At 40.1% G+C, this 15,299-nt stretch overlaps 1 protein-coding gene across 1 annotated transcript; it reads left to right on the forward strand.

Moving 5' to 3' along the window:
- The first annotated feature begins 337 nt into the window (after positions 1 to 337).
- Positions 338 to 14,411, forward strand: LOC120219117 (E3 ubiquitin-protein ligase SIRP1-like). Its single transcript, XM_039215974.1, has 3 exons — positions 338 to 349; positions 862 to 884; positions 13,690 to 14,411. The coding sequence occupies exons 1-3, from the start codon at positions 338 to 340 to the stop codon at positions 14,282 to 14,284; spliced, it is 630 nt and encodes a 209-aa protein (XP_039071905.1). The 3' UTR covers positions 14,285 to 14,411.
- The last annotated feature ends 888 nt before the right edge of the window (positions 14,412 to 15,299 follow it).

Consider the following 15,299-nt stretch of genomic DNA (forward strand, 5'->3'; position numbering starts at 1 on the left):
AGTGAATTGAATTTATTTATAGGGTAAATTGTAAATTTTTATCACTCAACTTTCGTTTTACTATTATTTTGGTTATTAAAATTTACAAAAGTTTAATTTATTATTAGACTTTTGATTTTTTTCTATTTTAGTCATTTTATCATTAAATAATTAACAACGTTATGACTCATTATTTATCTTTTAAAAACTATAAAATAATCCCAGAACTTTTTTTTGTGAAAACCCCAATTTCAAATTCCTTTGATTCTTGACAATAGAACATCTTCTTCCAAATCTCAATGATGGGGAGGTGGATAAAGAGGAAGCAAACTATATATTAGGATTTCACGTTGATCCGATGGTGGATATTGTAGATTAGAGTGATTTAGGGTTTTATAATTTTGGATTCGAGGTTGAGTTTCACGAGTTTTAAAGTGATTTTAGAAAAATCTAAAATGATGGAGTGGTAGAGGACAATGAGACGAATTCATCGGTATTTTGATTGGTTAGAGAGAAAAAAAGAAAAAAAAATAATAAATGATGTGGAAGAAACGTGGATGTCATGTTAACAAAAAAGCAGTCAACATTAGCATACATTATGTCACCCTTCCATTTATGATTTAACGTTCGAGTGGAGCAAACTAAAAGTTCAAAGATTAAATTAAAAAATTAACCTTTTATGACCAAAATAAAAATAAATCAAATTTGAGTGATGAAATTTACAATTTACCCTTATTTAAACAACCGATCAAGAAATAAATTTAGGTAAAATTTTACTATTAGTCCCTTTTGTTTTTTATCTGTTTGATTCTGGTCACCAATTTTTTAATTAAGTGCACTTAATCTCATACATTATCGATCTGTCCCATTTAATTTCTTCAGCCTCCTCCTCCTTCTTCTTCTTCAAATATCTCACTGCACTCATACTTGCCATGAAAGAGCAGATTGTTGAGTGAAGGTTAAAGGAGGTGTTCATTATTCTTGGGGTCGACAAGGTTCATTGATATGTGTTTTGCCAATGGTGGTGACGGTGGTTTTAATGGTGCAAACAACAAGAAAAGTTAAGAATAAAAAGTACAGAAGGAGTAAAAAAGGAGAACATGAAATTAAACCTGTTTCAAATTGCAGAAGCCTTCATAAACAGCAAGAATAGAGTCGAACGCTTCGACAAGCGATTAAAATGAAGATTTTCCACCGTCCCTCCTCCTCCTCCTCCACCACCACCACAAGAAATGGTCTCTCTGTCTCCAACAAATTTTCATTTCAGCGTTTTTTCTGTCCTTCCTTGCATAGACCAAAGTTCAGGCTCATATACTGCTTATATATGCATATAGAGAGACGGAAGTGTTAGGTTGGTTCTCAAGAAAGATAGAAGAGAAGCAAGTGGTTGCGTGCGATTTTTTAGGCTTAATTGTCCAACCAGACTAGAAAGTTGTCAGTGGTAGTGACGGTAGTTTTAATGGTGCAAACACTTCCGTCTTTTTCACCTAAAGAGAGTAAATTTACCAGTGGAGACTATGATTCTGGTTTTATTGATTTACATGTTGATTTTGAAACCGAATCTGAAAGGTATATCCCTGTAATTTTATGTCTGTTAACAATGGATGAAAGAAGGGACAAAGGGAGCAGAAGAAGTTTCGAAGGTCACCATCAACTTCTCTTTAAGGGTTTAACGTATCATGTCTGGGAAGGAATTTTCCACCTCAGTTCACTTGGATTCCCAATAATTCTCATGAAGAAGGTAACACAAGTTAAATCGGAGGAACAGTTGTAGAAGATCAAGTCCCAATATTTGTTTTTGTTTAGGCACCCAAGCTTGTCATCAATGGGTTGTAGCCAACATGGTAGGCTTAGGAGGTTTATTTTATGGTAATTTAAAAATAAAAAAATTCACGTGTCCCAAAGGGAGGAATAAGGTATGAAGAAGAAGGAGAAGAATGGGGTCTTGCTGCTGGCCCATAGCATCATTTGGAGTTTTATTTGTGGTGTTGAATTTTTTGCTGTATCGAGACCATATTTTTGAAGAAGAAGAAGAACCAGATAACTGAAGAAGAAGCAGCGACAGACACGTGAAGAAAACAGCCATGTGATTTTTTATTTTTTAATAAAAAATAAACTTGTCCAATCTCGGGCTGCTTCCCTCGATCCATCCCTGCATGATACGATAATTATGTTCTGAATAAGATTGATATACACTCGGAAAATCATATTGCATGTTGTGCAGCATTCTTAGTTAAATGCATTCTTAGTTTCTAACATATTGCATTTTATGCAGCATTCTGGGCTAATTGCCAATAGCTATGGATTATGTTCTGAATAAGACTGACAAACACTTGGAATATCATAGTAGCCGTGTGGATTTCACACGGATGATGTGTTAAAGAGGATAAGGGAAGTTGAAGAACTTAAGGGAAGTTGAAGAACTTATTCAACAAGGTAAATTCCATGAAGGTTTGGTTGTTTACAATCCTCAACGGATTGGACAAGTTTTGTCGACAGCAACTTTATCAGGTGAAGAGCAAAGGCGTGTGTTGAAGAGATTTGGCAATGCTTGATGGATGATGAGGTTTGGAAGATAGGAGTTTGGGGGATGGGTGGTGTTGGGAAAACAAGCATATTGAAGGTTGTAAACAATCAACTCTTAAAAGAGATGGGGAAGTGATACAGGGGGATCTGAGACAGATGATGCTGAGTTGTCAGATTGCACCTTGATGGCGCTGAGATACCATGAATTGGCATATCAGCGCAAAGACGGGAATTGATTGTGACATGTTCCTCATTGGGGTCGATTTGAGTATGTTTCAGTCTTTTGGCCATAACTTTGGCTACAGGTGTCAGAATTGCGCATAAGACCCCAATCCGGAAAGCTCTTTTCGACGTGCACGCTCTCCACATTACGCTCCATATGGCCTTTTTTTCAACCTCAAATTCTGCCATTTTCCCCTCCGAATCACTAGATTTAGATATTTTTTACTATTTATGGTAATATTTCGATTGTCAATTAGGAAGTCAATTTAAATCCGATTTAGGCCAGATTTTTTGTAGATTGCTTATTTTATTTCGAATTTCAATTTAGAGTGATTTTCGGGATTTTTGCTATTTTTGGCAAAATTCGAATAAATACGATTTTTTGGCTATAACAGTCCAGCTTGTTGACTGATTTTGGATGGTTTTGATTTTATAATATTTTATTAAACCCTAGAGACTTTTTTTTCTCTGGTTTTTTTGGGGCGAATTTTCTCTTGTGAATCATTTGTTGGAGCGCCTGTAGGATAATCATTATTCTGTTCGGCGTCGGTTGATATCAGAGCTTCAACATCTTCTTGGGAAATTTCACCAGTTTCAATGGCTGGAGGTCGTGGTCGTCGTGAGCAAGTTCCGAATGAGGAAGCCCAACGCCGTGATCGCAGCATTCAGGATGTGATGATTGCGGATTTGTAGAGGCAAGTCGTAAAATTAACCCAGCGCCTGGCGGCGTAGGACTTCGAGAATCGTGAGGCCTCTGATCACGATACCAATTCCACTTTCGAAAACCCATATCACAATCGTGCTCTATTCCGGGAGTACCGTGGTCGGGAGGAGCGTCATGGAGACCTCGGTTTTCGGGTCGATCTCCCTGAGTTTTCTGGTACGTTACATGTCGAGGGATTCGTGGATTGGATTAATGAAGTGGAGCGTATTTTTGAATATAAGGAAGTCCCCGATCGTGTGAAAGTGAAACTGATCGCCATCAAACTCAAGGGCAGAGCGTCTGCGTGGTGGGAACAATTGCAACGTTCACGAGAAAGACAGGGCAAGGCCAAAATCACTGATTGGGAGAATATGAAGAAGAAGATGAAGGGTCACTTTCTTCCCTTCGGCTACATGCAAACCTTGTTTCAGCTACTTCATGCGTTGAGGCAGGGCGCACGATCAGTCGATGATTACACGGAGGAGTTTTACCAATTGGTCGCCCGAAACGATTTATCTGAGACGGAGGAGCAAATGGTGGCGCGGTATTTGGGGGGTTTACGCCAGCCCTTATAAGATGTCCTCAGCCTTCATTCACTGTGGAGTGTTTTGGAAGCTTACTAGCATGCACTTGCTGTTGAAAAACAACAAAACAGGAGACCAGTGATCAGGAACGATCGCAACAGTCGGCCAGTTCATCCTCAGGATTCCCGTCCTGCTCAACAGCCACCGCAGGGTAATTCTAACCACACTATTAGATGTTTTCGTTGTGGTGAACAAGGGCATATGGCGACTGACTACAGGAAGCCTGCTAGTCAAAAGGGCAAAAATTTGTTGATTGAGGAAAACGCGGAAGACGAGACTGAGGAGATTGGCGAACCCGTGTATGACGATGTTGAGACTGATGATGTGCTGTATGGAGATGGTCATGAGACTCTGGTCGTTCGCAAGAGTCTACTTACTTCCAAGGGCGATTCAGGGGACGATTGGTTGAGAACCAATATTTTCCACACGACCTGCACAGTTGCAGATAAAGTCTGCAAAATGATCATTGACAGCGGCAGTTGTGAGAATGTAGTGTCCGAGGAGGTTGTCTAGAAATTGCAGTTGAAGACGAACCGTCATCCTAAGCCATACAAGCTGCCATGGCTAAATAAAGGCAGTGAGGTAACAGTTGATATTCGATGCCTCGTGTCTTTTTCAATTGGTAGAAAATATTTTGATAATGCCTGGTGTGATGTTGTGTCTATGGATGCGTGTCATATATTGTTGGGTCGACCCTGGCAGTATGATCGCAGTGTCATTCATGATGGACGGAAGAATACCTATTCCCTTAGCATCATGGGAAAAAAGATTGTGTTGGCACCCCGACGGGAAGGACTCACTCCTACCCTAGTAACCTATAATACTACTATGCTTTCTATGTCCAGGTTTTTAGATGAGATTGAGCATGGCGACGTGGTCTATGCCTTACTACCTTGCGAGAACAATGCAGTAGACGTGGATGCAGATTTACCAGTAGAGGTGCAGCGGCTGCTAGCAGAATTCTCTAACTTGATGCTAGAGGATCTTCCTCCTGGGCTACCACCTATGAGGGATATTCAGCATCAAATTGACCTTGTTCCTGGGTCAAGTTTGCCAAATCTACCAACATATCGCCTCAGTCCCAAGGAGGCTGAAGATTTGCAGCGACAAGTGGAAGAGTTGTTGGAGAGGGGCTATATCCGAGAGAGTATGAGCCCATGTGCAGTCCCTGCTCTGCTAGTGCCAAAGAAAGATGGTTCTTGGCGTATGTGTGTTGACAGTCGAGCGATCAACAGAATTACAGTGAAGTACCGGTTTTCAATTCCCCGTCAAGATGATATGTTGGATCATCTATCTGGTTCTAAGGTCTTCTCAAAAATTGACCTTAAGAGCGGTTACCACCAAATCAGAATAAGACCTGGAGATGAGTGGAAGACGGCGTTTAAAACGCCACAAGGGTTGTATGAGTGGATGGTCATGCCTTTCGGGCTATCCAATGCGCCTAGTACGTTCATGAGATTTATGCATCAGGTCTTGCGGCCTTTTATGGGGAAATTTGTTGTAGTTTACTTCGATGATATCCTCGTTTATAGTCCGACATGGACTTCAAACTTCGATCACCTCCGTGCTGTTTTTGAGATGCTGAAAACGGAGTGCTTGTTTGTCAATCAAAAGAAGTGTTCTTTCTTCACTACTTCTGTGACTTTTCTTGGTTTTGTTGTGTCTACTGATGGTGTTCATGCAGATCAGTCAAAGGTAGATGCAGTCTTGGAGTGGCCCGGACCAAGAACCTTACATGACATCCGAAGTTTCCATGGCTTGGCGTCTTTTTACCGTCGATTCATTAGAAATTTCAGTACTCTGATCTCCCCTATCACAGAGTGCCTCAAGGGGCATGATTTCCAGTGGTCTGAAGAGGCAGAGGCCAGTTTTCAACTGGTCAAGCAGAAGATGACCGAGGCTCCAGTTTTGGCACTTTCAGATTTTGACAAAGTGTTCGAGGTAAATTGTGATGCATCTGGCATTGGCATTGGTGGTGTTCTGAGTCAGGCAGGTCGTCCGGTTGCTTTTTTCAGTGAAAAACTATCGGGATCAAAGAAAAATTATTCCATTTATGATCTGGAGTTCTATGCCATAGTTCAGTCCCTGAAGCATTGGCGTCACTATCTAGTACAGAAGGAGTTTATTCTGTTTACCGATCATGAGGCCTTGAAGTACATCAATGGCCAACACAAGCTGAGTAGACGTCATGCCAAGTGGGTGGCATACTTGCAAGAATTCACTTTTACGCTGAGGCACCAAGCAGAGACTTTGAACCGCGTCGCAGATGCCCTGAGCCGTCGTACCTTACTTCTCACCACCATGAATACTAAAGTTGCAGGCTTTGAGACGTTCACAGATATGTATGCAGCTGATCCTTCCTTTGGAAGGATATTTTAGGAGGTAACTGAGGGTCACCGTCATGATTTTGTTTTGCATAATGGGTATCTGTTTCGTGGATTACAGTTATGCATTCCAGATTGTTCATTGAGGCAGCAAATTATAAGTGAACTCCATAATGAGGGACACTTTGGCCGAGATAAGACCTTGGCCCTTATCTCTTCTGACTTTTATTGGCCCAAGTTGACTAGTGATGTGGCCCATTATGTGGACCGTTGTTATGTGTGCCAGCAGTCTAAGGGAGTTCTCACCAATGCGGGCTTGTACACTCCCTTACCTGTTCCTAAAGCTCCTTGGTTATATGTCAGCATGGATTTTGTACTAGGTTTACCCCGCACCCAAAGGGCCTCGGATTCTATCTTTGTTGTGGTTGATAGGTTTTCAAGACGGCTCATTTTATAGCTTGCAGAAAGACTATGGATGCTGACCGGATTGCCCATCTCTATTTCAAGGAGATTATACGTTTACATGGTATTCCTCGATCCATCACTTCAGATCGTGATACTAAGTTCATCAGTCATTTCTGGAAGAGCCTGTGGGGGAAACCTTTTGAGGTGTTTGGGAAACCTTTTGAGGTGTTTGGTAGGAACGAAGCCGAAGTAGTGGGATTTGGCATTGCCTCAGGCAGAATTTTCCTACAACAGATCAAAAAACAGAACCACAGGTTTAAGCCCATTTGAGATTGTCTTTGGTCAGAACCCATCCGGGGTGCTGGACTTAGCCCCTATTCCACGTATAGGTCATTTCAGTCCTAAAGCAGATGAGATGGCAAAGTATATTTGGGGTATCCATGAGCAGGTGAAACAGACCATTCATGAGAGCAATACCAAGTACAAGACTCGGGTCGACAATCATCGTTTTCAGGTACTTTTTGATGTTGGTGATTTTGTTTGGGCTGTATTAACTCGTGATCGTTTTCCTGTTGGCGAGTATAATAAGCTTATGGATCAGAAGATTGGACCTTGTGAGGTCGTGCAGAAGATCAATGATAATGCTTACAGGTTGCGCCTTCCTAGCCACTTGAAGACTTCTGATGTCTTTAATGTGAAGCACCTGAGCCATTGTTTTGTGGATTCTGATGACACTACTATGAACTCGAGGACGAGTTCTTTCAAACCCGGGGTGACTGATGCAGGGGGATCCGAGACAGATGATGCTGAGCTGTCAGATTGCACCTTGATGGCGCTGAGATACCATGAATTGGCAGATCAGCGCAAAGATGGGAATTGATTGTGGCATGTTCCTCATTGGGGTCGTTTTGAGTATGTTTCAATCTTTTGGCCATAACTTTGGCTACAGGTGTCAGAATCGCGCATAAGACCCCAATCCAGAAAGCTCTTTTCGACGCGCACGCTCTTCACATTACGCTCCATGTGGCCTTTTTTTCAACCTCAAATTCTGCCGTTTTTCCCTCCGAATCACTAGATTTAGATATTTTTTACTATTTATGGTAATATTTCGATTGTCAATTAGGAAGTCAATTTAAATCCGATTTAGGCCAGATTTTTTGGAGATTGCTTATTTTATTTCGAATTTCAATTTAGAGTGATTTTCGGGATTTTTCTATTTTTGGCAAAATTCGAATAAAGATGATTTTTTGGCTATAACAGTCCGGCTTGTGGACTGATTTTGGATGGTTTTGATTTTATAATATTTTATTAAACCCTAGAGACTTTTTTTCTTTGGTTTTTTTGGGGCGAATTTTCTCTTGTGAATCATTTGTTGGAGCGCCTGCAGGATAATCATTATTCTGTTCGGCGTCAAGAAGTTCGATATTGTGATTTGGGTCACTCACTGTATCCAAGCAGATTAGCATTGCTAAGCTACATAAAGACATTGCAAGTAAACTCGGATTAAATTTTTCCGGTGATGAAGATGAAATAACAAAGGCAGGGATGTTGTTCGAAACTTTTTCTCGAAGGAGTAGGTTTGTGATGATCTTGGATGACCTATGGGAGAAGATTTCCTCTGAGATTATAGGAATTCCTGAGCTGTGTACCAGTAGTAAATTAGTGTTGACAACGCGATCATTCGATGTGTGTTGACATATGGGCTGTAGAGTGATTAAAGTAAACCCTCTTGAGAAAAGACATGCATGGAACTTATTCTTGGATAAAGTAGGTGTGGATATTCAAAATATTCCAGGATTAGAACCAGTTGCAAAATCAATTGCTAAGCGTTGATCGGGTCTGCCCTTAGCAATAGTCACTGTAGCTGCTTGTATGAGAGGCATTGATGGCCTTTCTGAATGGAGGAATGCACTAAACGAGTTAAGTGTTGGGTTGGAAGATGAGGTGTTCCATCAGTTGCAGTTTAGTTATGATCGTTTAAAGGATCCAAAAGCTCAACAATGTTTCCTCAGTTGTGCATTATATCCTGAAGATTTCAGCATCAGAGAGAGTTCTTATTCGATTTTGGATTGCAGAAGAACTCCTAGAAGAAATGGATAGTAGGCAGGTAGAGTTTGACAGGGGTTGCACAATAATGAACAGACTCTTGAATAATTATTTGTTAGAAGTTTCTACTCTAACCAAATATGGAAGACGTGTAAAGATGCATGATCTTGTAAGGGAGATGGCATTACACATCACAAGTGCGAAACCTCGATTCTTAGTAAAATCTGGCATGAGATTAACAAATCCACCAGGTGTACAAGAGTGGAGCAAGGATCTGGAGAAGGTTTCATTGATGGGGAATTGGGAGTTAGAAATTGTGTGTCCATTGGAAATGCCACCACCAAAATGTCCAATGCTAACGACGTTGTTGTCAGATTGTGGTATAATGAGTATTCCAGATGGATTCTTCAATCATATGCATAGACAAGATTCTTGATCTTTCTAAAAATCCTATCATGAGTCTGCCCGATTCGATATCAAATTTGAAGTTTCTTGCTAGATTATCACTTTCTCACTGTCTAAATCTAACGAAGGTGCCATCATTGTCGAATCTTCAAGTTATAAAGAAGTTGGTTTTGAAGGAACATATATCAAGTCTGTCCCTCATGGGATGAAAAATATGTCAAGTACCTAAATCTAAGTTGAAGCTGGAACCTGATTGTGATCCCCAATGGAATTCTGTCGAGACTTTCTTGCCTTCAAGAGCTGATCATTGGTGAAACGTTGATAAGAGGAGAAGAGGTTCATGGATTGAACAAGCTGGAATTCCTTGAAGGTCGGTTTTATGACGTGCACGACTTAATATGTATGTCCAAGCTTTACATGATCGAGAAGAGCCTTGTGAATACCAGATTCGTGTAGGTGAAAGAGGACGGGTGGTGACATTTAATTCCAGGAAATACATTGAATTGTGTGGTTGCAATATCTATTCCAATCAGATTCTGCTTCCACGCGACATTAAGGAACTGTATATCAAGAAGTGCTCTCTTGATTGTAGTGACGAACACCTTTTCTCCAGGTTTATCCAAGTCTCACTTGGCAACTTTTCCTCTCTCAAATATCTGATTGTAGAAATGTGAAGAAGTTGTTCGCTCCAAACTATGTGCCGCTACATTTACAACAGCTTAGAGTTAGGAACCGTGATGGACTAGAGGAAATAATAGCATCAGAACGTGAATCGCCGGAAAGCGGAATGGTCATTGTGAAATTTCGTCTACCAAAGTTAAGGCAACTGGAATTGATAGATCTACCTGAATTGAAGAGCAATTGCGGTGTCGGTGGAGTACTGGTGTGTCAAACTCTCGAAGAAATCAGGGTAGAAGATTGTCTGAAGTTAAAAAGGATGCCTCTGAGTCTTCCCCAACTTGATAATCTCCAACCATCTGGACCTCTCTCTCTCAGTATTTATCTAAAGCCAAAGGAGTGGTGGGAATTACTGGAATGGGATCATCCCTTCACAAAGCCTCTTTTGGGGCCGTTCTAGAGGTCCAACTGGTAGTGTGTAATCCAGACATAAAATTGAGGTACATGTCACTGATTTATCTCTGTATTCGACTGATCAGATGCTGCAATACACATGATTATATTTCATGTTTGTGAAAGGAGTGTCGGTGTGATTCGACATGGCAGCGCAGTTCTGGTCCAGAGTTCTCTGATTCCATGTTGGAGTGAGAAGGGTTGCACAATCGATTCATGATTCAATACGAAAAGTCGAAAACAGAGAAAGGTAGGCTACTTGATAATCCCATTTATGCGTATTGTGTCTTATGTTCTTTCTTTATTCATTTAGGGAACGTAAATATACAAGTTGTTAATAAGAAAAGGTTCCAAAAGAAGGGATCTTTAACTTTCTTGTTCTTATGAGACCTCCCAAACATTATTAGTTCATCTCAGATAGAACTCAGAACAGTTCAATTCATGGCTCACTGTGATCTGTATATAACAATGGGCTCAGCGCACGAGCTATGTTCACAGCTTCTTTCACCGAATTGGAAGCTCCAACTGCAGGACGACCGCAATCATGTTCCGTTTTAGTGTTAAGACGGCCCTTACTGTCACTCAGATAGCTTACGAATACAGTGTCCTCGAGGTAAGTATCTTACCATCCGGAAACACATTCTGGGAGACATCCCGGACCACACTACAGCTCATTTGAGGTCACTGGTAGCGTTGCCATTCTGGGACCGTGAGATTTCCAGGACCACCTGATCCTGGTCCTGGTCCTTCCTCCATAGGGGGCTCATGGTAAACAATTACAGGTTCATCATTGGCCTGAACCTTGTGGAACCTAGTAGCCCAACTGAACCCCAAGGATATGAAGAAAGAAAATTAATATTCAACAAACCAAATAGATTACGCCCAAGACATTTCTTTGAAATAGGCAGTTCAAGTTCAAGTGAAATAGGAGTTCGAATTCTAATGTTTGTGAATGAAACAAACTGAATTTAGAGGGTGTCCTCTCATTTGTAATTAATCAAACCGGATTAGTCAATCGATCAATCGGATATTGATAGTTGTACTAAAAAAATTACAAAAACTCAACAACACGATTTTAGGACAATCAAAGCTTTTGTTCCAACTTCGTTTAGAATTAATTATAATGAATAAGTAATTCTAAATATTGTTCAATCTATCTATGCTTGACCTGCAGAAAGCTCCTAAAATTCATGTGTCCAACATACTCTTCTATAATTAATAAGGTAGCGATGGAAGAAGATTTTAAAGTTTATGTTTTATAAACTTCATTTAAAATCAATAAAGAATGGTGTAGAAAATATTTCTATTATAATGAAAACAAATAATTGAAAAAAAAAATTATAGGGAACTACACCAATAGTCTCCTTTGTTTTCAGTCTGACTAATTTTTCACTAATTTTTTAATTAAGTATATTTAATCCCTTACATTATCGGTCCGTTCGATTAAATCTCTTGTCCGTTAACTCCCATCAACTCATTAACAAAATTCTGAATTAATAATTAAAAAAATAAAAAAAATCCATAAAACCCCACTTGTCTTTCTTCTTCTTCTTTCCTCACAACCTATTCTCATCAACACTCTTAACCTTAAAAAAGTCCCACAGCACATTCTCATTAACATCCTTACCCTTAATTTTTTTTTAAATCCACATCAACTATGAAAGCATTGGGGTTGGTCACTATCCTCACTTCCCCTCGGACCAGCACCAGACATACCGCTTGAGCCATAGGGTGCCCTCCGTCCTTGTGGTGGATACGGCCCACTGTTATAACCTCGCCCGCCACTTTGACCGCCACGATTTTAGTGATTGTATCCCCATTTGTTCCATTTGCAGGTTACCACCCTGAACCAACTGCAGGTCCACGAGACTTCCCATAATGGTGGCTAGGCACTGCAGCAACTGGCGGTTGTGAACCATGCAGGAGTGAGTTTGGTCCAGGCCTCAGTTGTGAATTATAATATAATGGTGACCAAGCCTTACTGATCTCAAAACCTTCTCTTAATTTCTTCAATCTAATTTTTTCTTTTACAACAACGGGGTTTGATTGTTTCAGTCAAATAATCCTTCTAAGTTCTAACTACATATTCTATATCCCTTTCTCTCACAACTTCAAACACCCTAAAATGCAACATGATCATCGTTGTTATATCCAGTCTTGTTTCCATTTACTCTAATTAGTTTTAACTTCAACTTCATCAAAAGACAAAAATTAGCTTACCCTTATTCTCATATGTAATGGGGGTAAGGGGAGGTACGATACTAGGCTGCCCCTAACACCAGGTTGAGAGCAATTTCCGTAAGAGACCTCCGAATTATAAAATGCCCTCCGTGGGACTTAATCCCACGACCCCAAGGTTAAGAACCGTGTGCTCTACCAAATATGCTATCCTACATTAACAACTGCTTATTTAAATATTGTTGTGAAAACGGGCTAATTAACTCAGGAAATCAACAAGAGTAAAACAAATAAAGATCACAAGATTTAACGAGGTTTGACAATGTGTCTACGTCATCGGGAGCGATGAGCGACTGCTCTGTTTATTATTCATAAATAATCCAAAATTAGGTTACAATTACAATATATAAGGTAATCTCGATACAATTTCAAAAATACACCGCATCTTACCGCGGGGGCGAAACCCTAGCACCCCCAACCCACTTAATCGTAGCTCACAAACAACAACAAAACTTCCCCAATAGACAAATATTGATAACTCAACTCTTTGTCCTCTAACTAGTATATGAATCATACCTAACAAATATGGTTTTGTCAATACATGTAAAATAAAAACAACCAAAAGGAAAATAAACCATATTTTAGTCACCAATTTAAAAATTAAAGGTACATGGTCTCTAACATTATCGATTCGTTCGATTTTAGTCCATAACGATATTGATTCGTTTGGTTTTAATCCCTCAACATATCACTCTTGTTCGATTTTAGTCCCTTAGCTATGTCACATATTCGTTAAGGGTTAACGGAGAAGGGACTTAAGCCGTATGGATTGATAATGTTAAGGACTATGTACCCTTAATTTTAAAATTAATGACCAAAATCGAACAAACCCTAAACAAAAGATACTATCCGCATAGTTTATCCTAAAATATTATAAGTAGGCGCAGGCGTGAGATTGGTTTAGACCGGTTTAGCCCAAATAAATGGGTTGCGTCTTCAAATGGCCGACAGCAAACCGCGTAAAGAACCATAAAAAACAATGGCCGATTCTGGGCCCACTCGTTCCTTGTAGTAAACTCATAAAATATCCAGATTCTCAGTGTTCATTACGTGTTCTTCCCCGCATCTTTTTTTAGTTTATCATTTTCCTCTATGATAAATAGTGGCTGAGGATTTGATTCTTTATCACCTTATCTAACAAGTCCAAAATCGACATGGAAGCCCCACTAAACAAACATTCGCCCCGTTCTTCTTCTGTGTTCGACATCGAGGTTCAGGCGACGTTTATCATCGTCGAGAGGAATCCCGGCGCCGGAGACGAACCATTTGTCGAATCCGGGAGGATTATTTCTCAAGTGATCCACGAGTTTCCTCTCGATGACTTGATTAACGACGGAAACGATGCCGTCTTAGACATGCTTAACTCCATGTGCATCCCGGTTCAACCGTCGATGGTGGAAGATATAGCCGCCGCCGCTTCTCGTTTGGCGGCGGACGCTAGGGATAGAGACGGAAAGGTTTTGAGAATGCAAGTTGCGATTGAGGCTGTGGTAGAAGAAGTTCCCGACTTCGGGAGTGGTGATGCGGATATCGATGATAGTGACGACGAAGGGGTGGTGGCCATGACAGCGGAAGAGGTGGCGGGGAGTCTGGGGAAGACGGTGGTGGATGCGGCGGGGAAGGAGTGTCCGATTTGTTTGGAAGATTTAGTGGTGGGTGGGGAAGCGGCCTGCGTGCCTTGCTCGCATGCTTTTCATGAAGTCTGCATTATTACATGGCTGAAGAAGAAGAATCGCTGCCCTTGTTGTCGTTTTGATCTATCTAACATGAATGAAGTGTAGGAGTTTTAATTATTTCAAGAATCTGCTGTCTCCTTTTTTTTTAATTATATTAATTCCCAAAAAAAATATGAATTAGTTTTTCCAATTGTAGTTTCATAAATATTGAGTATTATTGTACCTTCGTTGATATTTGTGTAATTTACAACTCCACGACAATTTTTTTATTTGAGTATCGTATCTTCCAAGCTACTTTCAAAGCTTTATATCCTTCAATTACTCGTTACTCTTTGATAAAACTATTAATATATATAAAAACAATAAAAAATTCTTGATAATTTATAAATAATTATTATAATCCTAAACCTCACTTCACGACAGTTATCTTTAAACCTCACTTCAAATGGATTATGAAGTTGTTGAAGCTGAAGGGTGAAGTGAAGAGTTTGTGTGCTGACAGTTTGAATTGACAGTTGATCAGCAGTAGGTGGATCTGAGACAGGTTGAGAAGTAGAAGGGAAAAGATGAGATTACATAAATTGATCTAGTTTCCTTCTCATATTCCTAAGCTTTCTGTTGTTATCTCCAAAATTCCCCAATTCCACATTTTGAATTGAGAAGAAAAAGAAGATTTGAGAGAAGAAAAATATTCATTCATTAGATTCATGATTTCCTTTTCACAGTACAAGTTTCTTATGTGCCTTCCCCTGCATTATATTATCTCCAAGATTCCACAATTCCACATCTGGAATCCCTGACCCATGTTCTGAAATCCCCAGTCTCATCTCCTCATGACTCTCTTCTTCTACTCCAACCGTGACAATACCCCTTCCACGAAAGGATCCTTGACCCCAAGGATCAAATGCTGGAAATTGAGTTCTGAGGACTGTAAAAATCCTCCCAAGTATCATACGTTGAATCGAGATTCTTTCATCGAACCAATAATTGCGTTACAGGTTTGTTCTACCTGTTAACTATCATGTTATCCAAAATTGTCCGAGGATAAATCTTTAACTGGCCATCATTTTTCACTGTACGAGGATCGGTCGAGGGGATTATTGTATCTCCAATCTTCTTT

The sequence above is a fragment of the Hibiscus syriacus genome, unplaced genomic scaffold, assembly GCF_006381635.1.
Source record: "Hibiscus syriacus cultivar Baekdansim isolate YM2019G1 unplaced genomic scaffold, ASM638163v2 tig00000778_pilon, whole genome shotgun sequence".
In the NCBI taxonomy this organism is placed as follows: Eukaryota; Viridiplantae; Streptophyta; class Magnoliopsida; order Malvales; family Malvaceae; genus Hibiscus; species Hibiscus syriacus.

Excerpts from the sequence above, each read along its gene's own strand:
- LOC120219117 (XM_039215974.1), top strand. Across the intron at positions 885-13,689 it reads CCTCCTCCTTCTTCTTCTTC|TTCTTCTTCTGTGTTCGACA; the intron begins AAATATCTCACT and ends ACATTCGCCCCG.